The sequence below is a fragment of the Mangifera indica genome, chromosome 15 (assembly GCF_011075055.1).
Source record: "Mangifera indica cultivar Alphonso chromosome 15, CATAS_Mindica_2.1, whole genome shotgun sequence".
Lineage (NCBI taxonomy): Eukaryota > Viridiplantae > Streptophyta > Magnoliopsida > Sapindales > Anacardiaceae > Mangifera > Mangifera indica.
The window spans coordinates 8,264,597-8,292,563 of NC_058151.1; the positions used below are offsets into that span (position 1 = coordinate 8,264,597).

Genomic DNA, 27,967 nt, shown 5'->3' on the forward strand with positions numbered 1-27,967 from the left:
TCAACTCATTTATACTCCTATTCTTCAATGAACCAAGTGGAACCAACCTTTATTATTATTATTTTTTCTATATTATTCTGTTTACAAATTTACTATTTGTAATACTCTTCTACTACGAATTTTCCGTGTTACAAACCAACCTAATAAAAAGCGGGAGCGGAGAGACACGATAATACTACCACGTGTTAACACTGTCTTTTGACGTGAGCCACAAGATTCTTTCTATCCATTTCCCGACCTTTCTATTAGAAAATTTTTTTAAATATTAATTTAAAAAAAGAAAACTGACGTGGCATCCTCTTCTATCTTCTTCTTTTATTTTTTCAAAACTATTAATTTAACTCTCTCCCTCTCGCTTTTCTGTCCTTCAACTCCACTTCTTAAATAGACTTCTCTGTTACTGTTTCCCTCTGTTTTGTTTTCTTCTGCCAGGTTACTGACGACTCGAAGTTACTGTTATAGAAACGTGTGCTTTTCTTTTTTTATAACTCCATTCAAGCCCTGTACGGAAGAAACATAGGGAATGACTTTTGAATTTTGTGATGCATTCTTTATGTTTTTGTTGACTCTACAAGAGAAGAGAAACTAAAGAGAAGGAGATCTTGATGGTTTTTGAAGCCATGGCTGTTCAAGTATGCCTTCAATTTCTTTATCTATTTTCTTATATTTAATTCTGACTAAATTTTTAGTTTTACAGAAATTATTTTAATTATGCTGATTCTGCTCAATTATCATTGTATACTAGTTTCATTTTTTGTGTAGTTTGATTTTGGTGTAGTAAAAGAGAGCTTAGATGGATTTAGGGAAATCCTTGATTTGTCTTTTTGAAATTATAGTTTATCCTTAGAAATTATCGTTTGAAATTATAGATACGTTGTTTATAAAGGATGTTATATGCAAATAAAGCTGCCAACTTTTGTGAACTGTTAGTCATGATGGGTCGATGTCGTGTTGAATTGAATAAAAAAATTATTGAAATTAAAATTTGGGATTTCGTGAAGAATCTTAAGGCGTAATACTATAATACCGATTTAATTTGTTTATGCGCGCCCGCGCACACACACACACACACACAACAAATTTTGTGTGTGAATAGGTTTTGGGATGAAAGAACTTATGCCATGTAAAAGTGTGAAACTACATATATGTTTATCAGTATGTAATAGTAGTTTTAAGTTGCTTTAATTTAACAGATTTTGGCCTTTGCATTAAAAGGATGAATGTGGAGATACTCATTCAAACTTGGTTCTTCCGGTTGTTAATGGATTTGCATCGAGTTCTGGTCTTTAAATGAATGGTCAATTTTCTTGTGGGCTTTATTTTGCTCCCAAGGTTTGCCTTAGTTTGCTTTTACTGTTTCGCTTCGATCCTAAGAAAATCAGTGCTTGATCTTCATTGATTCTACATTTTTTTTATTTTACTAGGCAAGGAAGCCATACACAATTACCAAGCAAAGAGAAAGGTGGACCGAAGAAGAGCATAAGAAATTTCTTGAAGCTCTGAAGCTGTATGGTCGGGCTTGGCGGAAGATAGAAGGTAATGGAGTCACAGTTATTGTTTTTTGAGTAAGTGTCATGATTGTCTCCTGAATGATCAGCCGTATTCTGTGCTTTCTAAACAGAACACATTGGCTCAAAGACTGCAGTTCAGATTCGAAGCCATGCTCAGAAATTCTTCTCTAAGGTTTACTGGTCTTATTACAATATCCATTCTACCTTACTGATATGATATGTGCTGAAATAAGTTGAAAATTGTGTGAACCCCGGGTGGTTTAAACGATTTTAGAACGGTTCAATTTTCATTCTTAATGTTGTTCTTACACTGTTTCTTCTGCCTATATGACAGGTTGTTCGTGAGTCAAGTGGCAGCAACACAAGCCCACTGGAACCCATTGAAATTCCTCCTCCTCGACCGAAAAGAAAACCCATGCATCCTTATCCTCGTAAAGTGGCCAACAAACTTGCTAAAGAAAGCTCCGATTCCGAGATGCCTAGAAGGTCTTTATCTCCAAATATATCTGTTTTAGAACAGGAAAACCAATCTCCTACATCAGTAATATCTGCAGTTGGTTCAGACACCTTTGGTTTCTCCAAATCAAATACACCTAATGACAGCTCATCACCAGTTTCATTTACTGACCCTTCCCCCATTGGTCCATTAACACTTTCCCACCCAAATTCTTCACCTGAAGAAAATGGAAAGCAACCTGTCCTAATTGGTGGTTCATTTCCAGATAAGCAGTCACCTAAGGTAATAAGACACCCCTTAAGCAGTCAGATTTTGAATACCGATTGTTTTGGCTAAAAACTTTATTGCTTTTTTGACATGGTTCTATTTGTCTTTGGTTAGGATGCTACAAAACTTGAGTTGTTTCCCCAAGGATCTGCAAAAGAAGCACCTACCCGGAGCGTTAAGCTGTTCGGTAGAATTGTATTGGTCACCGAATCCCACAGACTGAATTCTCCCACTTTGAGGACTCCTAAACCATTGCCTTCAGGCATCAATGAAGGAAGACCTTTGCAATTATTGCCGTTGTCATCTGGGAATACTAATTGTGGTTGGAGTCATTTTTCAGATACAGCACCTGAGGGTCTCTGTTACATGCAATTCCCAGATAGAAATTTAAATCAGGTGGAAGGTTCAGCTGCTTCTTCCCTGAAATTGTGGACTTCATATCGGAATCTACCCTTTCCATACTATAAGCAGGAGACAGTGAAGATACATTTAGATTCTAATCTCCAAGATATCCAGGATAAAGAATTTCAGAAGGAAGGATCTTGGACTGGCTCAAACTCAAAATCAGTAAATGAGGAAGACAATTTTGATAAACATTCAGAGGGCGAAACTCAGAGTTGCCAAATCTCTTTTGATAAGGAGGAAAAGGAGCTAGATGTAATTTTTGAGCTTAAACCGAGTGAGAAATCAGCCTTCAACTCAATAAAAGCAATCCCTGAGAAGAGTATGAAAGGGTTTTTGCCCTATAAGAAAGGTGTGGTAGAAAGAGATGCTCCATCGTCAGCAATAACAGGAGAGAAGGTCGAGCAAAGAATTTGCCTTCATCTCCAGTGATGGCTTTCTTTAGAAGCAGATGGGTGTTTCATAACCGGTTGAAGAACTGAGTCAGGAGGCAGGTGCAGTTGATGACTGGTAGCGGGTTTAGCCACATAACGAAAAACCATAACCGTCTCTGCTTCATTGCAACTCACATCTAGGTCAAGTTTTTCACCCCAACTGTTGAATTCCATAGTCTGCCCTCTTCTTGTATGTAATATATTTCCCTTCTAGCAGCACTTTTATTCTTCTAAATTCTTTTTCTTCTTTCAACTGTGAATTCCTTGGCCACTAATTTTGCCGTATCCTTTGTATAATATCCAGGACTAGTTTCTTATTGATGAGTTGATTGATAATTACGTTGGAAATATCTGAAGCGTTAGGATGATGCATATTCTTTTTGTTTGTGCTGTAGTTTCAGTTTCAAATGTATGTTGCATTTTTTATTTTCCAAAAGGGATGCTAGGTCATCTAGAAAGATGCGGGATCTTCTATCCCAGTTTAGTTTGCTGATTCATTTCCCTCCTTTACGGTGTTAAAGGGAGCTGCCTAGAAGCAACTAAAATTAGAAAAGTTAATAAATTTAATACAATAAGAGTATATGTTTCTTTTTTAAGAACATAAATAAGTATATATTAGATTTATGTTATTATATAATTGAATAATTTTAAATTAAAAATAAATTAATCTAAATTGTCATTTATTTGTAATACATTATTAATAATACCATCATGATATTATAGATTTTTTTTTTTAATTTCAAATTTTATAACACTGTTTTACCACGATTTGGGAGTACACTATCATCAAGAGTTGGATGGGGACAAATATAAGCAGTTTTACTAATTTTAGTTTCTAAAATGTCAAAGTTTTATTTAAATGAAAGGCGCCAAAGGACTATTTTCTATCAAAGTTTTGATGCGTTTTAAAAGTTACGTCTATGAAATTTGAAAAACTTAAGATCTTATCTATAAAATAATTGTTGTCAAATTTTTTTGTTAGTGACGAGTTAAATCGTTATTTTACTAATAATATTAAAAATATATAAATTGATTACGTTTTTCCTCTATTTTTTTAAAATTAATAATTTCACTTTTACTTAAAATTTTCTAACTTTAAAAGGTCATATCTTTTTCACAATTTTTTTTTATCCCTTTGGCTACCATCTTTAATGCTGATGACCTTTCCTCTCTACTCTAAACTGGTGGTTGGGATAGGGAAAACGATCTAGAGTAGATCTCTTTATTGGCGAAGAAGAGATCTCTAGATCTCTTCATCTTGTTGTCAAAGAGAAGATTTGGATCTCTTCTCTTTGACTACTCTTCATCTCCGACGAAAAGATTTGAAAATCTCTTTGTTGTTAGATTTTTTTGTCTTCGACAAAGAGATTTGCTTTAGATAGTTTTTCATACGTCAGTCACCAGTTTAGGGTGGAGAGAGAAAGTCATTAGTGTCGGAGATGGTAGTTGGAAGGGAGAAAAAAAAAACCCTAAGATTTAGAGGAGAAAATGTAACTTTTTAAAGTTAAAAAATTTTAAATAGAGATAAAATGATTAATTTTTTAAATTTAAAAAAAATATAATAAACTTTATATATTTTTTAATATTGTTAATAAAATAATAATTTTATTTTTATATTTAACTGAAAAAAATTTAAGGGTTTTAGCGTATTTAAATCCTATAAATGTGATTTTGGTGTTGCGTCAAAACTTGCGTGGGAAATAGTATTTTGAGCTAAATGAAATGACAACAAAATTTGTATTTAATCAAAGGATATTATATTAAATGTCTTAAATTAAAGGGGTATTTAATCAAAGGAAATTATATTAAATGTCTTAAAGCGTTTTTTGTGTAATGACCAAACTACCCTTATATATAACCTAAGAATTTTTAATATTTTTCACGTTATTTTCCTACGGTTTTATGTACAAATTCAAAAAATTTTGCCTTTCCCACGGTCATCCCACGATCGTTCCATAGGCGAAGAGATTCTCGTATTTTTTGATGACCAAAAATGGCAAAAAACGTTAATACATCTTCTCTACTCTTGTTTGAATCAACTTATTGTTCATATTATTGAGATTTGAGGGAGATTTTGAGGTTTGAAACTTAAGGGTTTCGATTTTGAACAATGCATAAAATGTTTTGATTCTTAGTTGTTTTCATTGAATTTCTTGAAGGGTTTTGTGTTATAGGTTATGTAGATTTGATTTGTGTTGAAATTGGAGACAGAAACGATGATTTTTTGGCTAAAAAATAGGTTAAAAGCGTCAACTCTTGGTCCGTCGGAACAGTGGAACCCACTGACCGAATAAATTCTCCCACGGGCAGGAGAGATCGACCGTGGGTTAGGGGGAAAGTTAGCTTTTTCAAACTTCTAGGGACTGGGGGAATAAAGGGTAGTCCATTGGAGGTCTTATGGAAATTTTACATGAAACCGTGGGCTAATGCTGTGGAAAACGTTGGGTTGGGGGGAAATTAACTTTTTTACACTGCAGGGGATGTAAAAAATTAGAAAATTGCTAAGGGGGCAAGGGAAAAATATTGAACCTGTACAACAGAAATTTTTTAGGAGGGTAAATTGATATTTTTCAAATCTAGGCTTTTTCGATATGTAGTTTTCGAATTTCAAATCCATTTTTCCTATTTTAGGGTTTTTCGAGATATAGTTTTCAAATTTGATAATCGGTTTTTCATTTTTGTGCCTTTTTAGCCACATTTTAGGATGTAATAACGAAATTTCTGATCAATATTTCGTTATTTTATGATATATCGACTCGTATTTTTAGATTTTCGAACTATTTTTTGATTATTTAGGGTTTAGGGTATTTCAACGTATAGAATTCGAATTTCAGTTCTGTTTTTTGAATTTCAATATTTTAGGATATTTCGACTCGTATTTTTATATTTTCGATTGTTTACGTTCTAAGGTATTTGAACGTATAGAATTCGAATTTCAATTTTGTTTTTTCAAGTTTCGTCATTTTAAGATATATCGACTTGTATTTTCAGATTTTCGAACGATTTTTTGATTGTTCATGTTTTAGGGTATTTCAAAGTATAAAATTCGAATTTCAGTTCTGTTTTTTTTAAATTTTGTTATTTTAGGATATATCGACTCGTATTTTCAGAGTTCTAATTAATTTTTGAATTGTTCATGTTCTAGGGTATTTCAATGTATAGAATTCGAATTTCAATTTTGTTTTTTCGAATTTCATCATTTTAAAATATTTCGACTCATATTTTTAGATTTTCGAATAATTTTTTAATTGTTCACATTTTAGGGTATTTCAACGTATAGAATTCAAATTTCAGTTTCGTTTTTTTGAATTTCGTCATTTTAGGATATATCGACTCGTATTTTCATATTTTTAAACAATTTTTCGATTGTTCACATTATAGGGAATTTCAATGTATAGAATTCGAATTTCAGTTTCACTTTTTCAAATTTCGTCATTTTAGGATATATTGACTCGTTTTTTTACATTTTCAAATGATTTTTTGATTGTTTAGGGTTTAGGGTATTTCAATGTATAGAATTTGAATTTGAATTCTGTTTTTTCGAATTTCGTCCTTTTAGGATATTTCGACTCGTATTTTCAAATTTTCGAATGATTTTTTGATTGTTCATATTCTAAGGTATTTCAACGTATAAAATTCGAATTTCAGTTCTGTTTTTTTGAACTTCGTTATTTTAGAAGATTTTGATTTGTATTTTCAGATTTTCGAACTATTTTTTTATTGTTTAAGGTCTAAGGTATTTCAACTTATAGAATTCGAATTTCAGTTTCATTTTTTTTTTTAATTTTGTCATTTGAGGATATTTTGGCTCATATTTTCAAATTTTCGAATGAGTTTTCGATTGTTCACATTTTAGGGTATTTCAACGTATAGAATTCAAATTTCAGTTTTCTTTTTTTGAATCTCGTCATTTTAGGACATTTTGATTCGTATTTTTAGATTTTTAAACAATTTTTTGATTGTTTAGGGTCTAGGGTATTTTAATGTATAGAATTCGAATTTCAGTTCCTTTTTGTGAATTTTCTTATTTTAAGATATTTCAATTCGTATTTTCAGATTTTCGAATGATTTTTCAATTGTTCACATTTTAGGGTATTTCAACATCTAGAAATCAAACTTCAGTTGCGTTTTTTTTATTTTTGCCATTTTAGGATAGATCGATTCGAATTTTTTAAATTTTTGAACAATTTCTGGGGGATGATAGTTTCGTTGTTCAAGTTTTTGTCATTTTTTTGTTTTCCTATTTTTAATCTGTCCATATTTTTTTACCTGTCATTTCTATACTTCCGAGCAGAGGTTATATGTCATGCACAATGCACTGTATTATCCAGGATTACGTCTACACTGACCTCGGATTAACTTCGACCGTTTGAAAGGACATGTTTTGGGCATCTCCTTCGTCTACTCGAAACCAAATTTTTCAAAGTGTTGGTTCATGCATTTCTCCTGCTATAGCTACATCGACCCTCCGTCAGAGATAAGTTATGGTTTAAGGTTAACGAGGTTTATAGTGTTTACTTGAGATTTAGCCCGTTTGAGTTTTCTTTGATGATAGAGCTATCATTTAGCTGACTCACTGCTCTTTCAGGGCAGTGATACATACTTTTGGGGCTATCCGAAGGTATAGTATCACGACATAAAGCATGTTTTTTTGGCTAGACCATGGGGGGATGACGATATTGACATTGTCAAGATGACCTTACTATACTATCTTTATATGGTGTTGTTAGGGAATGATTGACGAAAGAAAGTATCTGTCGAATACTTGTAGTTGGTTGATCAGCAAGATGGGTTTAATTCCTATCCCTAAGGCGTTGTCGTGTGGCAAATGATGTACAAGTAGATGTCGCAGGTGAGTAATAGAGTGTGCTCTAGACGGATGCTTGAAATACGTAAATATGACCTATACGAATTTCTTTTTGCATTTCAGGTAAGTTTAAATTTATTAATTATATATATTAATCAGCAAAAGTACGAATTGATTTATTTTAATCATTAATGGTTATATTGCAGTATTGGATATATGAGATGTTGGACACCTTGTATGATTGGGTTGATATGATTGATAGTCATGTTATGGTGACCAAGTATGTAATCGTTAATCAGTTAGGTTTTTGATCCATTGAATATTGCAATTATTGAGTTATATATCTTCATGAATAGGATGATATCACATTCCCACTTCGTCTGTCACCGATTGAGGAGAGTCTACCATGGTATGCAGACATCTGCGAGTACACCGGTTTGCCAGATACGTATTCCTTCTGATCGTCTTCGATGCCTCTTCCAATAGGAGATGAGGTTTCTCCTGTCACGCCATATTCATATATACTCGTCGATACTCCTAGGACACTTGAGAAGCCTACTTAGCCTTCTGTTATGGAGCAGCCTTCATGTCCCCCTGTAATTTAAAGCCTAATGACCGAGACCGTAGACCTTCCTGGGGTTAAGGATCGTGCTACCCATCTTGTCATAGAGGAGTGTCCCTTATCTGTATTACCCAGTCTATCCATAGTAGATGTTGTATTGGCGTACTAGGGCACTATGATTTTACATAAGATTTCCTATTTTTACGATGAGGTGTCTTCACAGATGACTCGATTATGCAACGATGTGTCCTCTCAAATGACTTGATTAGATGATCATCTGACTCGTTTGAAGGAAATCGTCACACGTACATGTCCAACTCTAGTCGATCAAGTTGTAAAACCACATCTCATTTATTGCTTATAAAAATTGTATTTCATTATTGCTCTAACAACTATGTTAACTTCATACAGGGTACCAACGACGGTGTCATGACAACCTCCCCTATTGACAGGTCAATATCATCCCATTAGCCACATAAGGTTTGTATTTAATTTCTTAGAAATATTTAATGTTAAATGTTGTTACTATATTTTGATTATGTTTTATATGAAATGTCACTGATCATGTTATTATTATTATTACCCTAGGGTAGTCGCTACGAGGAGGTATCGGTTGACCCTTCTATTACATCACCTCTCCGATCTAAGATATGTTATTTATCGGTGGCACTCTATTTTTTCATTAATTGTCATTGATTAATTAACTTTATATATTTGTATAGGGTCTTCCTTATGAAGGTCTTTCAGTCGAACCTCCGGTTGCTTCAGATCCCCCATCTAAGGTATGAAAATTATTGTAGTTATTATATTTTATATGAAATATAATTTATAATTTTTTTTCTTTTCATGCGTATAAGGTATTGGCATTGAGGCGTTATCAATCGAGAGTTCTCCTTGAACACCTTCCCTGATCATAGAGGTAGTGTGGCTTTTTTTTTAAATGTCATTGATTAATTTGTCTTTCCAATAATTATGTTTATTTAAAAATGTTTGTCTCCTTTTCAGGATGAGTGGTTGTGGTTACTTGCTGATATCCCCAACTCCAGCAAAAGGATAATGAATATGAGTTCACAGAGGAATGACTCACAGTAGGAAGTTTCTGATGCAAGCCCTCTTAAGGTATATCCATTATAATTAGTATATAAATATTCATATATTATGATCACTGATAATTTCAAAATTATAATTTTGCGGTCTGTGAGAGGTACGCATGGTTGACTTGACCACTATAGAGGATTCTCCAGCCAAACCTCCTCCGGCATACATGGATAAGGTAATATTAATCAATTAATTCGTAATTGTTACGTAAGATGAAATAATGAATTAATAGTTGTATGTACTTGCAGTTGGTTCGTATAGCACACGATTGATCATCTGGAAGGGTTCGCTCGTTGGCACCCCGTATACAAATTCAATCAAAGGGAAGGTGAAACGACAACTTCGGACCATTTCATCCTCTATTGCAGAGTGTGAGGATGTGTTCCTTGCGTGGTACATCGAAGCTGCAACATTCGACGTGCATGATGTGTACTTCATCGGGTCGAAGTTGAAGGACAGTTTCTGATGGATTGTGGTAGAGTTACGCGAGTGGCTGACCGATTATGTAAGTTATGTGTATTATATAATTTGGTTAAAATTTTTAAATATTCGTCAATAACTAAGATAATTCAAGTTTTTTTATACCATTTTAGTGTGTGGATTCCTTTTTGGTTATATTACATCGGCACCAAGATTATCACTGTTTGACTGTTTCACAGCGTTGGATGACTACCCACACATTCTTCGTAGGACATGTCGAGATAGCTTGGAAGAGTTGGTAGAGCACACAGACAGGGGAGTATCAGTTTTCAAGGCTTTTCACGAAGATGGTTGAGGTAGATTATACCTCGAGATTGTTTTATAAACTATGAGGGATGGTCGATACGGTATAATATAATAATATTTTCATTATAATTGACGTTGAATTAATTTATAATCTACACGTGTAACCATTCTAATTTCTCATTATTTATAGGTTTTCATCCCTATAAACTTCGACTACCCACATTAGGTAGCCAGAGTTATAAATTTTCGTGATTGATCGATTATGGTGTACGACTCTGAGATATCATACTCAGGGAATATAGGATGTCTCAAACTACAGATGCGACCGTACATAACATTCATAACGGTATTATTAGGAGCGACAAATTTCTAGACAACTTCTGGGCATACACCACAACATAATCCCCTACTGTTATATCGAGCGACGACTGTCCCTCAGCAGAAGGAAGGCTCCAGTGACTGTGGAGTATTTATGTTACATTTTTTTTAGTGTTTGGCATTGTCACGGAGTGTAAATTTTTCTCGAGAATCATCTACCTCTATGCGTTAGCGTTTAGGATTACAGTTGTATTTTCACTGTATTGAGTAGATCATGGATGTATATTTAGTTCGATCATTGTTTATTTATTGTTTTTCAGATGTTGTTATGTTTATATTTATTGTATGTGCTTATGTGTATGATGTACTTTATCTATCATTATATATGGATTTGTATTTGATTTTATTTTTTAAATAATTTTGTCATGGAAATAATTATATGAGATTAGAGTGATGTTATTAACTTTAAATAATGGTATTAGTGAAATACTAAAAATATTTTCAACATGAATATCATTATTGTTTATTTAATATAGTTTAGGTTAAATAACATAATTTATTGATTTTTATAAGTTCAACTTAATACATAGGTAAAACATACATTAATGAAATCGGGAATAGTTAATTCTAATAATTAGAAGAATAATACTCATTCTAACAAATATGAAATGAAGAAATTATTCACACTAAATTTATTACATCATATGTGAATACAATTACACATTTGAAACAATAATCAAAATACATCGATTACATATCATTTGAACAACAATCATGAATCATATAATTAATAAAACTAAATAAAAGTTTGTCAAGATCTTGAGCCTTTACCTTTTTTGGATGAACGCTGGGGGGCAGATCTCGGGACTAGTGTTGGGCTTTTACATTGGGTTCGGACATGTCCTGGTTCCTTACAACGACTACAAATCTTGGGTGTAATATTTTCTTCTTGTGAAGGACATCGATTTTGGTTGGAAGGACAACTCAGATGAAAACTATCGAGAATAGGGGGCAGGATAACTTTTTCTTCTAGTGCATGCAACCATTCTGATTGGTTTCCAATAGGATTGACAGGTTCTTGATATATTGCACGGTATAACTCAGTGAGAAAGAATGGATGAACCCATGCATTGACATTTGTGAGCCTCATGTGTCTTACAACAACAACGACATGTTTACACGGAATACGTGAAAGCTGAAACTTTATACATGTACAAGACATTTCATTTAAGTCCACAATGCCCATGCATCTACCAAAACCAATAACCTGATACCGAGTAGGTGTAATTGGCCAAACCTCGAAACGTGTAGACTTTGACAAACGATGACTGATCTTCTCCTCCGTCCAAGGGGTGACGAAGTTAAAATATTCATCTATAATTTGAAAAAATATTAATAGCACATATGTTAATAACAAACATAAGGGAAGAAATACACATTCAAATACATAGTTATTAACAATTGAGTATGTATTTGCATGGTTTCTCCTCTCGTAAAACCATCGTTGTATAGTACAACAAATGAACTCGACGAGCATTGTGATAGGCAGACCTCATGCATGTCTGACAAGGGCATTAAATGACTCCGCAATATTAGTTGTCATAATGTTATATCGATGCCCCGAAAAGTGTGTTTTATTCCAGCGCTCAAGTTAGACCTCACATAGATAAGCCCCAGCTTGAAGGTTCATCGCATCAAGAGATCGCATCATAGCCTCAAAATCTGCTTCTGTATATGATTTTGTGACTTTCCAATATACACCCGCAATCTGCAAGGTGATAAACAATATAAGAACTTTATGGTCAAAATGTATAAAAATGTTAAACAGAGTAAAATTTTATTACTTATTTAAACATGTTACCTTTGAGTCTCGTTTGTACTTTGCTCGCATGTTATACAGAAGGTGATGAGAACAACATCCATGGTGGATATTTGAAAAGACTTCAGCCATTGTAGAGTATATAACATGATGTCGATCCGAAATTATCGCCAATTCAGAGAGGCCATGGATGCATTCTTTAATTTTCTTGAGAAACCAACATCACGTGTCATTATCTTCTTTTTTACTGACACAAAAACCAATTGGGTATATCTGGTTATTACCATCGAGGCCCATCGCAAGGAATAAATGCCTAGATATCGATCTTTAAGGAAAAAATTGTCAATGCAAATAGCAGGTCAGAGATATTCTCTAAATGCACGAACAAAACATCCTAATGCCATGAAAAAATACTTAAATCGATGGTTATCATCTGTTTCAATAGTAGTAATGGTTCCCAGATTAGTACGTCGTAGATTATAGCAATAATCTTATAAGAGCATAAATGATTCTTTTAGTGAGCCCCTTAATGAATTTAAAGCCCAATTTTTTGTCTGTCAAGCCTGTGAATATAAAATGTCAATTTTATACCGGTCGACGATGTCCACAATTATTTCTTTAGGTCAATAAATTCGATCAATCAACATAAACTTTGACCTCATTAATTGGCCTAAAGTTCGGGCCTAGCTTGTCTGTGATATGACATTATTTAATCAACTGAACATATGTGGGTTGGATTCATTTGGTTGATTTAAAACACTTCACCCACTTTGGATTTGGTTGCATATATATACCACTGACAGTTTTCAACCTCGCACTTGATATCTCATCATTCCCTATCAGACTTCTTGACCTTATATTGAAATCCTTTCAGTAGGGCAAATTGTTTCACAACATCTTTCAATTGTACTATATTAAGGAAAATATCATCAAACTTTACAACGTTCTCTTCTCGGATTGATCTTGTACCATATGATGATTTTGATGGCTGTGGAAAAAAATCAGCAAGCCACCTAAATGGATCAGTGGAGATATTGTCAAAAAATGGTCCAAAATAATTTCCACCACTCAAAATAGGATCTTCAAGATGCAAACTGTTCATACTCTCGGTAACAGGTGGCTTATGCTTCATATCTGTCTCTTCAAAAGGAATATCAGTCATGTCATTTCCATCAAAATCACCCTAGTTGGGAACCTTATCTGTCTCTCCATGAGCCTATGAGTTTACAATATACAATGTGTCATTATTGAAATCGATCAAGTTTTTCAAATCATATTTTTTTTTCACTCCACTAATTTCTTCTTCTTCTTCTTTCTGTCCTTTAATCGGGGTACATGTAACAAAAAAAAAACACATTCCTGTAAGTATTGAGACATATCAATAAGACCTTAGACATCTTCATTATTTTGGATCTGTACGGGACAGTCGAGCTCAATCTTTCTTGGCTTCATTGATAGTTGAAGGTAGTATTTTATTGGATCAAGACCACAAAACTCCTTCAAAAGCTGAATAAATCCCTCATATATTGTACCAGAGGGAATTTTAATCAATAGTTTAGATCCTCCAACATATTTCATCATGTTGTCATCACCTTAAATTCATTCTCCTTGGTAACGAACCGATGCATAACCAACAATTTTAATTATCACTCCTGCAATGACAAATTTGTGAAAAAAATTAATCATTTATAATAAAAAGTCCACTATAAACATTTAAAATAGTCTTACACTGATTAATATCAAAATACCTCTTTTATTTTTCTAATATTTTATTTAACCATCTATAATTATCTAACACTTTATTTAACATCCTTGTACGTTGTCATGTATCAAAATGCATCTATCTATTTTTAACATTTTATTTAGAACGTTCTTACAATGTTTCATATTAAAATACCCTTATATCTTTTAAACATTTCATTTACCCCTATAATTATCTAACCTTTAATTTTATACCCTTATATGTTGTTTTACATAAAAATATATTTATCTATTGTTTACATATCATTTAAAACCGTTATACAATATTTAATATCAAAATACCCCTCATATTTTTCTAACATTTCATATAATACTCTTGTATGTTGTCTTGTATCAAAATACATCTATCTACTCTTGACATGTTATTTAAATCTTTCATATATTATGTACTATCAATATAGTTCTATATTTTTTTAATATTTTATTTAGCCCCTCATACTTATCTAATCTTTCATTTAACACCTTTGTATGTTGTCTTGTATCAAAATGTATCTATCTATTCTTAACATGTTATTTAAATCATTCATATATTATGTAATATCAAAATACCCCCATATTTTTTTAATATTTCATTTTACCCCCTATAATTATCTAACATTAATTTACACCTTTCTATGATGTCTTGTATCAAAATGCATCTATCTTTTCTTAATATGTTATTTAAATCTTTCATATATTATGTAATATCAAAATACCATCCATATTTTCTAACATATCATTTTGCACCTATAATTATCTAACATTTCATTTAACACCCTTGTATGTTCTATTATTTAAAAATATATCTATCTATTCCTAACAATTCATTTAAAACATTCTTATAATGTTTAATATCAAAATACCCCTCATATTTTTTAACATTTCATTTAGCCTCCCATAATTATCTAACACTGCATTTAACACCTTTGTATGTTGTCTTGTATCAAAATATATATATCTTTCTTAATCTATTATTTAAATCTTTTATATATCGTATAATATCAAAATACCTCCCATATTTTTCTACCATTTCATTTAACCCCTAAACTATTATCTAATATTCAAATACTCATTTTACATGACATACAAACTAAATTTAACTAAAGTTAAGATTCGTATAAATACTTTTTTTTTATGATTTGACTTTTACCGATTTGAATTCAGAAATACGAACTTTTTCTTTCCTTTCGAACTTGTAGTAATTGATATTAAGTAAAAATGAGAGTGAGAGTGAGTGTTTGAGTAATATGAGAAGTGTATATAATAAGAGTATGAGAGTTTATATAGATGTGATGAAGGGTAATTTTAGTATTTTAAAAAACATTTAAGATATTTTTACTTAAGAATAGAAAAAAATGATATTTTTACTTAAGAATTGGTCAAATAAGTATTTTTACTTAATAAAATGGTAAAACATATATTTAATATAATTTTCCTTAATCAAATATGCTAGATTTGATCGTATTGTGTATCCTAATTAATTTTGTTTTTTACTATTCATCATTTAATAAATTCTCTAGAATTAGCGGGGCCGGCGTCTAATCTAATCCTACCCTCTATTTGTAATTAAAAAATTTGTACCTGTTTGATTTGTTTTAGAAGGCAATGATTCTTATTATTGCTGCCGCCGATCTTGTACCGAAAATTCACCTAACAGTAGCAATAACAATTGTTTGTATGGATTTCCCAAGAATTGTGCACATGAATACGTTTTTAAATATATAATTTAAATACATAAGTAATGTATTATTATATAAATAATTATTATTTTATTTTTAATTTAAAATCACTTAATCACATGATAATATATTATTTATATATTCAAAATTATATATAAAAAATATATATATATAATTTTATTATTGTGAAAACTGTCAACATTTATCAAGATGGGTTTGGTTAAAAAGATAAAAAGATTAATCTAATGATGTATTTTTTTATTATTTATAATGCTTTATTCGTTTGTAATTAATAAAATGTTTCGATAATTTTTATTATTAATAATAATAGAACATCTAATATAAGAGGTAATTTGATTTTTACTTTTATTTTAGACATTAAAAGATTATCAAAGTTGTAAGCATAATCAAATAATTTCAGGATCATAGAAAGCATACCCGGTTTTCCAGAATCTGAACAATTGGAGATGATTTTATGATTCAATGCACTCCTGGAAATGTCCACAGCACGATTTGCTGATTATCTCTTTCGTTTCTACAAGAATTCTCCCAGAGAATTGATTTGGGAAGAGTAATGTAATGCTGTATTTGTTTTCTGTAAATTATGTCTTTTTGTTTTCTTCTGTGTTTACCTCCCAATGGAAGTTACATGCCATTTAAATAAAGGAGGGAGTGGCAGTTATTAAAAATAACTGCCAAGGGCAAAATAGTAAAATGTCAATCATGGGTTAACCTATAACCCTAATGGATCGGGTCAACCCATCATAGGTGGACCGGATCCAATATCTCCCACTCACACATGATGGGTAATTCGAATCACAATACTCTTTTACAGAAATCTTACAGAACAGAGCAATTCATACTAGCAAACGTGTCGTGCGACCTTGCGAGCAACCTGCACTTGGGAGCTAATATACTATGCATCTGTTAGGAATAACATAGTCGCTTCAACCCAAAATAAAATAAAGCGTTAGTCTCGCAGCACCCCAGACTTACTCGATAACACTAGCTCCCTTTAATCCCTTATTCATTATAGTGTTATATTCCTATGTATCCATGATCAAGTCCAATCTCCTGTATGAGTGACATGACCGGCCGGCCAATGGACACACGTAATATATAAGTCTTCCTCATCTACTCGGAATTCTCAATTTAAACTTAGCTGTTTTTCTAGTCATGTTCCATAGACTGAATCATTCATAGCCATAGGTTTCAAGCTAAGATAGCAACACTAAGAATAAACATCAAATAACAGCAAAGAGTCAAAGGGTACCATCATGAGGTAATCCTCATAAAGTCTCACACAGTGAAGGAGCAGGGATTTATCCTTCCACTACTTCAAGCGGTCGTCTTATTCATGCACACATGGTATGAATCATGTGCTACAATGTGTATCTTTTCAAAATGTCATTACCAACATTGTACAGATCTTAGTTCAGTCGCTGCACTCAGCGCCTAACCTGAGTTCTTAATCATCTCTCCAATCTTGCAGGTGTCTTTATCTATTAAGAACTCACATCTGGCATTCACAAGTTATTTGGACGTGGGGAATCCAAATCGGTCATTTTCAAATCTATCAAGTCATGACCTCATCTTGATTAATCATCAAGGCGACATATCAAATAATTCATTTCTTGAACAATTCTCATTTTCTAAGTGCGTTCTTCAAACCGCATCAATCTTAAGAAATATGTCTCATCTTTGCACGCTCTCCTCAGCGTCAAAGACGATTGCTCGTGTGAGAGAGCCAATCAAACTTGTGTGACATTATCATCTTGTTGAGATTTCAAAAATAAACTATGTGTATATCTATAAACACCATGAATTCAAACACATAAAATAAATTCAAACTCTTTGATGTTCTAACGTTGTGTTACAAGTACAATATATACTCAACAAGTTATCTATCATATTCTACGCAAGCCAAGGGACTTAACATGTGCAAGATATACATCTCTTGAGATCGGTTTTGTTAGAGGATCAGCAATCATGTTATGCGTAGAAATATATTGTACGATCACTTCCTTCTTCGAAATGATGTCTCTGACAAAGTTATATCTGGTGTCGATATGTTTGGTTCTATTATGGAATTTGGGATCTTTTGTGAAAGCTATCGCAGCTTGATTATCACAATGCATAACTATAGGACCAACTGATGCATCCATTACACCCAAATTCTCAAAAAATCTTTTCAACCAAACAGCTTCTTGCACAGCAGCAGAACATGCTACAAATTCTGCTTCCATTGTGGATAAGGCTATGCACGTTTGTTTCTTACTGCTCCAAGATATAGCGCCATTTTGGAGTAAGAAAGCATAACTTGAAGTTGATTTGCATTGGTCCAAGTCACCACCCCAGTCAGCATCCGAATAGCCAACGATACGCAAATCTTTTCCTTGGTAGCATAAACAATAATCCACAGTGCCTTTCAGATATCTCAATATCCTCTTTACAGCCTTCCAGTGCTCCCTTCCTGGATTTGATTGATATCGACTAACCAATCCGACAGCGAAGCATATATCGGGACGAGTACACATCATCGCGTACATAAGACTTCCAACCGCATTTCAATAAGGTACAAGAGACATTTCATTTATTTCGTTTTGAGTCTTTGGACACAAGTTTTGGCTCAATAAATCGCCTTTTGACACAGGATTATCTACGGGCTTGCAGTTTCCCATGTTGAATCGTTCTAGAATCTTTTGGATATAACGCTCTTGTGACAGAGCCAAAAGTCTTTTTGAACGATCCTTTTTGATTTTTATACCTAAAATATAATCTGCTTCACCCATATCCTTCATGTCAAAATTTGCAGATAACCAATTTTTAATGATCATCACATATTCCAAATCACTCCCAGCTATCAGCACATCATCCACATAAAGAGATAGAATTGCAAACTTGTCATCAGATCTTTTCACATAAACACAATGATCTTGTTCTAACATCTTAAAATTATAAGACAATATTGCCTTATGAAATTTTAAGTACCATTGTCTTGATGACTGTTTTAGGCCATATATAGATTTTTGGAGCTTGCATACTTTACGCTCTTGGCCTTTTACCACGAAACCTACAGGCTGATCCATGTAGATTTCTTCGTCAAGCTCTCCATTAAGAAAAGCTGTTTTGACATCCATCTGATACAATTCTAGATCTAAGTGTGCTACTATGGCTAGAATGACACGGATTGAAGTAAATCTCACTACAGGCGAAAAGGTTTCTTCATAATCTATACCTTCTTGTTGAGTATAGCCTTTTGCCACTAGCCGAGCTTTGTATCTATCTATTGAGCCATCCGCCTTTCGTTTAATTTTAAGAATCCATTTATTCCCAATGGGTTTTCGACACGGCGGTATGTCCACTAGACTCCAAACTTGGTTAAGTTCCATGGATCTCATTTCTTCCTCTAATGCTTCTTGCCACTTTTCCTTATTAAGGGATGATAGAGCTTCTTTGATATTTTTAGGCTCATCGTCTTCCGGAGGAGCAGTTATGAAAACTTCATTTTCAATTTCGAAGCGTCTCTTGGGGATTCGAGAACGTTCGCTCCTTCGCAATTGAGGATCTTCGCTCCCACTATCCGAAATAGGTTGGAGTATAACCTCATTGCTCCCACTATCTGTAATAGGTAGAGACATCGTCTCTTGTGACACAACTAATGGTCGCTGGGACGAACCTTCTCCACATTCCTCTTCCGTTTCATACAGATGAAGACTTTTATCGATATCACCCTTTTCAGGAAATTCATTTTCTATGAATGTCACATCTCGAGATTCTATTTCAGTCACTCTTCCATCAAAGTCCTCTCCTATGAACACATACCCTTTGGAGTGCTCAGAGTATCATATAAAGATACATTTCTTACCTCTTGGACCCAATTTTTCGAATTTATGGAATGTGTCATGGATATATGCAGCAGACCCCCAAGGGCGCATCATATTTAATTCAGGTTTCCTACCTGTCCATAACTCATAAGGTGTAGAAATTACTGACTTAGTAGGCACACGGTTAAGTATATAAGTCGCAGTCATTAAAGCATCTCCCCAATACGAAATTGGAAGATTTGCTTGCGCCATCATAGACCTAACCATTTCCAACAGTGTTCGATTCCGTCTCTCTGCTACACCATTTTGTTGCGGAGTTCTAGGAATCGTCAATTGCCTCATAATTCCTTTTTCACTACATAATTCCTTAAATTCGGTAGATAAATATTCACGACCTCGATCAGTTCTCAAGGCTTTTATTCTTTTGTCTAACTGATTCTCAACCTCATTCATATAATGTCTAAAACAATCTATTGCTTCTGACTTATGGGAGATCAAATAGACATAACCAAAACATGAATAATCATCTATGAAAGTGATGAAATAGAATGCTCCTTTTCTAGCTCTAACATTCATAGGTCCACAAATATCTGAGTGCACAAGTTGCAGAGGAACTTCAGCTCTAATAGCTTTGCCAAAAGGTTTTCTAGTAGTTTTTCCTACTAGACAATGCTCACAAATAGGCAAATCTATTTTCGTGACAGGTCCTAATAAACCTTCACGGGCCAATCTGTTTATTCTCTCTTGGCCAATATGCCCTAATCTAGCATGCCATTTATTTGCATCCACATCTAGACTATTAGGAGTTGCAAATAAAGAAAAACTAACAGTATTATCATTAATACAATTTAAGGTGTCCAGCACCATAAAACCTTCAGACATAAATCCACATCCATAAAACATATTGTTATAAAAAAGCTTAACCAAGTTCTCAGAGAAAATAAAACAATATCCCAATTTTAACAAAACCATTACAGAGACCAGATTTCGTCGAATTTCTGGAGCATATAAAACATCATGTAGGTACAAGGTTTGACCACCGCGCAAAACTAATTTGCATGTGCCTATTCCTTTCACTTCAACTTTGGTATTATTACCTACATATATCTACCGTGTTTCTCTCGGTATTCGACGAAATTCTACGAAAGTGTCTCTGTCACGAGCTACATGGTTTGTTGCTCCTGAGTCTACAGTCCACATAGGATGAGATTCAGTTAAGAAAACGGTACTGGAAACATAAATCTCACAATTTGAGACAAGATAAGACAATACCTTTTTCGGCTCCGTGCATTCACGGGCGAAATGACCCTTGTTACCACAGTTATAACAGGTCAGTTTAGACTTATCTCTTTTCCCATAGCGCTTGCCTCTTTTGCGCTTGAACCGTTTGTTCTTGTTCACAGGTCCTTGGACGATCTCTTTTCCTTTTCCTGATTTTCGCCATTTTCTCTTATAGCCAGAAAACTTCTTCGAACTGGACTCGGCAACGTATGCTTGAGCATTTAGTCCAGCAGCCTCTAGGCGCTCAGCTTCCAGTTCAAGATGGCGAGCAATATCATCAAAAGTCCTGATATTGTCATTATGGGTCATGTTCACTTTCATATGCTCCCAACTATCAGGAAGAGATCGTATAACAGCTTGCACTTGCTGTTCATCAGTCAAATCATGCCCAGCTTTCTTTAGCTCAATTATCATGTTCGACATTTCCCTCAGATGTTGCTTCATTGGCTTATTGGGGACTTTCTTATATGTGTCGAACTTGATGGTCAACTGCCGCAGTTTAGAGACGGTCGTTCCTCCAAACTTTTCTGTCAATGCTACCCACATAGCATTTGCAGTTTTAAATTGCTCATACTGATAAGCAATATCATCATTCATTGAGCTGATGAGTATTCCTCTGGCAGTCGAATCTTTCTTTTTCCAGGAATTATAAGCGTCCATATTACGCCTATGTTGGGCATTATTAGGATTCTGCCCCTCAGCCAGTTGGGGCTCATCCATAACCTGATTAACAGCTTCCAAGGCATCCTGTTCATCTAGGATATAGTGCATTCTCATTCTCCATATTTTATAATTGTCTCCATTCAATCTTTCTCCCTTATTCAAATCGGCAATTATGTTTTTCGAAGCCATTTCAATATATAACTACAGAGATACGCAACACAACACCAACAATAAGATATATACATATTTTATTGTCGCAATTGTGCATTTAAAGATTAAAATATGTCACATAAGGCATAGAGTCGAAAGTTCACCATGTTCCAATCATCGTCTATAACTCAAATGTTTCATATTTTAACAATTAATCCAATCGCGTCAATGTATATTCCAGACGAGAATAAATTAATTCTACCAGTCTCAGAATTCTCACAAATAATCCATAAAACATATATATTATATCAACATTGAGAGTTTAACATAATCATAATTCAAAAATAAACAAATATGCATGAAATAAATATGGACATGAAATTCAACGACTATGACTAACTTCTGAACTATCCTTGGTTTGAGATTTGTACAATTTAAAACAGGGCATCTTGTTAATCAAACGCTCTCCATATTTATAGGGATTTGATCTCCACCAATCAGATTGAGAAAAAACATTTTCTCTATCTCTAACAATACTAGGAGTAACTTTATCTAAGATAAAGTTATTATCATACTTGCGATAGCCTACATGCCTCGCACTACGTTGATTTGGGAAAATTGAGAGTGATGTAGATTTTCTTATATTCATTACAATTCTGCGTTCTTCAGCGAGCTGTAATTCATCCACACATTGCCAATAATTCTTGAATTTCTTGCCCCGAACAAGATTAGAAATTATTGAAGTCCAATAATCTGGCAATGATCTTAGTAATCCAGATATCCTCTCATTTCCAGTTAATTTTATGCCCTTGTCTTTTAAATCGTTATATCTCTCATGCATGACACCAATGTGAGTGTAAAGATTGTGCACTGGATTCATCTTATAGTTCAGATAGTAGTCCTTAGTCAACATGTTCACCCTATATATGACCAACAAATGGACAATAATAAATTATACATGCATAACAATATAAACAACACATGTTCACATGTTTAGCAAAGTATAATTCAAAACCATGATCAAAATAACACATATAAGTGTTTAATTCATGCATAAACAGATCACAAAGAACTGAATCTGAGCTAATATAAGCTGCCAGGTATAAATAGAAGCATTCACGTGCTCCCACTAGCCAAAGTAATGTCTCACGCGCCTACACGCTCCGGGAAATGCACGTCACGCGCCTCCACGCGCCGGACCATGGCCCTCACGCGCCTCCACGCGCTCTCACGCTCGATCAAAGCATTGACCGTTGACTGGTCAATATTTTGACCGTTGACTGGTCAATGGTTGATCGGGTTACCTCGGGTCAGGATCCGAGCTGGATCGATCCGGTTGACTAAACGGTTTGAACCGTTGACGGTCGGGTTTGACCAACCCGTTGACTACTCGGGTCGGGCAATTGGGTTTTCCCAACCCGATTTCGACCCGCGACGCAGTATGAACCCTAATTATTTGACGGCAAAATTGGCCGTCTTCCGGCCATCCTCCGGCAACAATTTCATAGGGCTTTTGAAGCCCGTGACACAACGATGAGAATGCATTAATTTTCAAGCGACGGAGTCACCGGAATTTGGCGAATTAAAGGCATGAATGTTACGGTTTATGGGTGAAGCATAGTCCTCTGAATTTCGTCCAATTTCATGCGGTTTCGTGCAATTTTTTTCTAATTAATCATGAAACTCATATTCAGGAATCATCCTAACATGATTCTAAGCATTAATTTCACAAAATTGCAACAAATCCATCATTAAGCAAAATCGTCCGTACGCATTATTTAATAAATAAAATACTGTTCACGTAATTCAATCCCTAAACATGCTTCTTAATCATGTTTATATCACCAACATCACAATTGAACAGATATAAGTGGCTCTCATACCAATGTAAGCATAATCAAATAATTTCAGGATCATAGAAAGCATACCCGGTTTTCCAAAATCTGAACAATTGGAGATGATTTTGTGATTCAATGCACTCCTGGAAATGTCCACAACACGATTTGCTGATTATCTCTTTCGTTTCTGCAAGAATTCTCCCAGAGAATTGATTTGGGAAGAGTAATGTAATGCTGTATTTGTTTTCTGTAAATTATGTCTTTTTGTTTTCTTCTGTGTTTACCTCCCAATGGAAGTTACATGCCATTTAAATAAAGGAGGGAGTGGCAGTTATTAAAAATAACTGCCAAGGGCAAAATAGTAAAATGCCAATCATGGGTTAACCTATAACCCTAATGGATCGGGTCAACCCATCATGGGTGGACCGGATCCAATAAAAGTTAATTTGATTTTGTTACATTTTTATCTTTAATTATTATTTGTTAAGAAAAATATACCCATTTTCAATTAATTTAATAAATAACATAAAAAATATTTTAAAATAATTTTACCTAAGAACATTTAAGGAAATAATATTATATGTACATATTTTTGTTACATAATTTAGGTACATAGATGATATATCATTATATAATTAAATATTACTTTATCTTTAATTCTAAATTATCCAATTATATGATAATTTATACACTCAAATTATATATTCAAAATATATATAATTTTATTATAATATTTTATCTTTGTTAATTTTTTATAATAAAATATTACCATAACAAAATACACCCTAATATTAAAAACCCAATATCAAGTTTTGGTTTTTTTCTTGAGCCTTAACCAGTCTAAATCCGCTAGTTAATTGTGAAGCAGTGATATTGGACCGGTTAATTGCATTTTCATTTTTCATACCAATTAAAAATTATATTCAAAATTCAACTAAATTTTATTAGAAATTTATTTTTTTATATGAAAAATACTAACAAATTAAACATGCAAAAGTCATCAATACAATCATTGTAATTAAAGAAAATTGAAAATAAAAAACCATAAATTACATTTAGTGGGGGTGAATTGGCATAATAAACATATTACGAAATTAAAAACTTATCTAAATTTATTTGATCAATCATATAAACAATCAAACAATATTTGAAGTGCAGTAAAGTAAAGAGAGAAGAAAAAGATAGGGCTTCACCAATTTATAATGGTTTGAAGCTTTTATCTTAAGTTTTATATGTCCACATCTTCAACATAACTTATTAAGTTCCATTAGATATTGATTGTGCTAATACAATAGTTTTATTAGGATTTTACCTTAGCTCCTCTAGGACTTCACCTTAGTTTGTCCAGGATTTTGTCCAACACTATAATTTATCTAAGATTTCATTCAATATAATAGTTATATGAGATTTATCTCAAGTATGATTTGAAAATAAATTTGTTACAAACAACAATTATGGCCCTAATAAGGTTGATTAAATTGATTACACACACTTTCAAAGAATTTAATTTCCAAGCCTCATCTCCACCAGTAGGCTTTGCGGATACCAAGGCGCCCGTCTATCTTTAGAATGAAATGGAAGCAATTGACACAACTTCAAACTTGTCAAAGACGAAAGGGCCACCAATGTCGGTAAGACAGCTCTTATCAACTCTTTACGGTTGATTTATTTGAATATATATTTGTGTGATAATATTGCAGCGCCTATAGGTATGCCCAGGGTAATTTGGTCTTTTGACTTTGCATGTAATTAAATATGTTTAGGCATGCAAGCTTGTGGGGTGGCCACACGTCCGTGTGTGCTGTGGCAAGGGGCAAAATGATCTTTTTTCAAGCAATTTGCATATTTTGGCTAAGTTTGGAGGGCATGCATGACTGTATATGAACAGTATAGGTCCATGTATCGTCAACACACTTGAATTTTTGGAAAAAAGATTAGTTTCACAGGGATTTTTGAAACTGTCATTATGTTGTAAGGGCATACACGACTTTGTATGAACAACACATACCCATGTATCACTAATTAGAGTAAAAATAAATTAGGATATGAGCATGAATTTGATTGTGTAATGAGCTATATGTTTTAAGATGAGATTGTTAATGTATATTCCTATTAATGGCATGATGTAGAATATGTGAGCACGCTTTCTGTGTTTCTGATATACCATGGTCGTAGTTAGGGATTTAGCAATAAACCACATAGGATTATACATATTAAAAGTGGGTAGTTGTTGTTTAGTTTAATTGTTAATGATTAAATCATGAAAAACAATGTTGATAATTCTATATAAAGGGTTGAAAAGCTCAGATGTATGTTTATTGAATATATTTATCTTCTCGTGTGTTTATTACCTATGCTAGTATGTAAGGAATCATATAGTAGGGTGGATAAATGTTTTGAAATGTTTCGTGTGTTGTGGAATTATTGTGCTGGCCAAAAAACACAAGCGAAGTTTAGTTTATATTTTTGTAGATCATAATGCACGTCTGTGTGTCACCCAACACACAATTGTGTACTTCTGGGGAATAATCTCCTCGTGTGGATTGATTATCATGGGTGTGTGAAATTAGGAAAGCATACACATCTGTGTGGTATCGGATACATGACCGTGTATCCTTCCCTAATTTATGTACCCATGTGCAACACATGCATGGTTGTGTACTAAGAGTGAGTACACCCTTGTGCATGATAAGCATATCCTTGTGTACCATTAGTGGAAAATGAACTTTAGGGACTTAAAATGATGAAATTTATATTTGAATATGGAAATTATTGTTTTACCCCTATAGGGGATGTTTATGATGGAAATTAGGAAGAAAGGTCCTAACAAAGGCTAATAATAATGAAAGTCATTATGAGGGTGTCCGACTATATGGATGAAGGTACGGACCCAAGCCAGAGCAATTCTAAGTTGAAAATATCAATAATGCACTATTAAATTCTTACCACCAAGTTGTATATGATGTGTATTCCACCAATCTTAGTGTATTGTGGATCAATCACCAAGTTAAGTAGTGTGACTTATCACCAAACTATGTAGTGTGACATATCATTGAACTGTGTGCAGTGTGATGTAACCACTGGGCCATGTATGATGTGACGATGAAAGAAAAATGGATTGTTTGTGTGATCCCAACCCTAAGCTTGGTCGACACAAGTATAAAGTGTAGGGTTTTCAAAACGCAGATAATCGATATAGCAACAAAATTTAAAATTTTTAAACAAACAAACTTGAAAAATCCAGCAATGATACCTATTTTAGACATAAAATTCATGAACATGCTAAACACTTATAGAGTGTTTTAGATTTATGCCTGCATTGATAGCTTATTCAAAACTTCATATGGCTTGAGACAACACACTATCCAACCTTTACGAGGTGGTGTCTTGGTATCCATATAGAACACAAATAGAAAAAGGAAATCTAGATGAAAAGAGAGTTAGGGTTATTGATTAGACTCATAGTGTTCATAAGAATGAGAGAAATAGATAGAGTGACAGTTAGGTTTTCACTATGTTATGTGTTTTGTGTTTTACGTAAAAACAAAATGTCTTATATATATGTGCAAGTATCCGAGCACGACTGGAATTTCAACCAAGCATGACACTCATTAACACACATGCATAATTGACATGTAAAATGCAGAGCTAGTATTCCCCCATGCAATTTGCACTATTGCATCACATGTATGTCCTGACTGGCATGGCTAAAAAGCTTGCACAGTTGGCACTAGATGTGTGTGTCAACTGACATGCCATTTTTTTCATGTTGTTGGCCAATATCATGCATTTGCATGTTTGACACCTCTCTTACCAAGTGCACAACTGGCACATTAAGTGCATGGCTATGCACTTGGTCACGACATTGTCAAACCAAGTCCTTCCAACCCTATTAGGCAAATCCAATCTATTTGTTATCTCTTTCTTGGCCTTAAACATCAGGATTGTTAACACACAATCCACACCTCTGAGTTCGATTCAACTCCTTTATGCATGTGACCTATAAGCTTTCTATTAAGTCAATAATGTTCATATTCGAGTTGAATCAAGACATAAACCAAAATCGACCTCTAATAAAGCATGATGGCGACCCAAACAACAAAGTATCAATAAACATCTCTTAAGCTTTTATAACATCATCGTTATGTGTAATTCAATCTTTTCATCAATTGATATCTCTCAAGGCTAAGATATAAAAATGTGTCTATTTTAGTAGTTTCTTAGTATGAACTGATATATATCAATGACAATAACGAATTATGCTACAAACTTATCCTACTATGGTCACAGATTCAAGTAGTCATAAATGTTATTCAATATTTTCATGTAAGATATATTTTCTTGTACTTAGGAGTGACAGATCTTTTACTGATCTATCATAACCTCTA

At 33.6% G+C, this 27,967-nt stretch overlaps 1 protein-coding gene across 3 annotated transcripts; it reads left to right on the plus strand.

Annotated features, from left to right (window-relative positions):
• The first annotated feature begins 329 nt into the window (after nt 1-329).
• Nucleotides 330-3,421, plus strand: LOC123197227 (protein REVEILLE 1-like). 3 transcript variants are annotated; one of them, XM_044611416.1, is made up of 6 exons: nt 330-632; nt 1,194-1,332; nt 1,425-1,536; nt 1,622-1,683; nt 1,846-2,250; nt 2,350-3,421. In XM_044611416.1, the coding sequence occupies exons 2-6, from the start codon at nt 1,291-1,293 to the stop codon at nt 3,067-3,069; spliced, it is 1,341 nt and encodes a 446-aa protein (XP_044467351.1). In that variant the 5' UTR covers nt 330-632; nt 1,194-1,290; the 3' UTR covers nt 3,070-3,421. The 3 variants fall into 3 exon arrangements, with proteins under 3 accessions (XP_044467351.1, XP_044467352.1, XP_044467353.1); XM_044611417.1 differs by having other exon boundaries at nt 1,216-1,332; XM_044611418.1 differs by lacking the exon at nt 1,194-1,332 and having other exon boundaries at nt 331-632.
• Nucleotides 3,422-27,967: the final 24,546 nt, after the last annotated feature.

Bases quoted from the DNA above. Each gene is read 5' to 3' on its own strand.
- LOC123197227 (XM_044611416.1), top strand. From the start codon at position 1,291: ATGAATGGTCAATTTTCTTGTGGGCTTTATTTTGCTCCCAAG. The intron at 1,684-1,845 runs GTTTACTGGTCT...CCTATATGACAG, and splicing joins CTCAGAAATTCTTCTCTAAG to GTTGTTCGTGAGTCAAGTGG. The intron at 2,251-2,349 runs GTAATAAGACAC...GTCTTTGGTTAG, and splicing joins CAGATAAGCAGTCACCTAAG to GATGCTACAAAACTTGAGTT.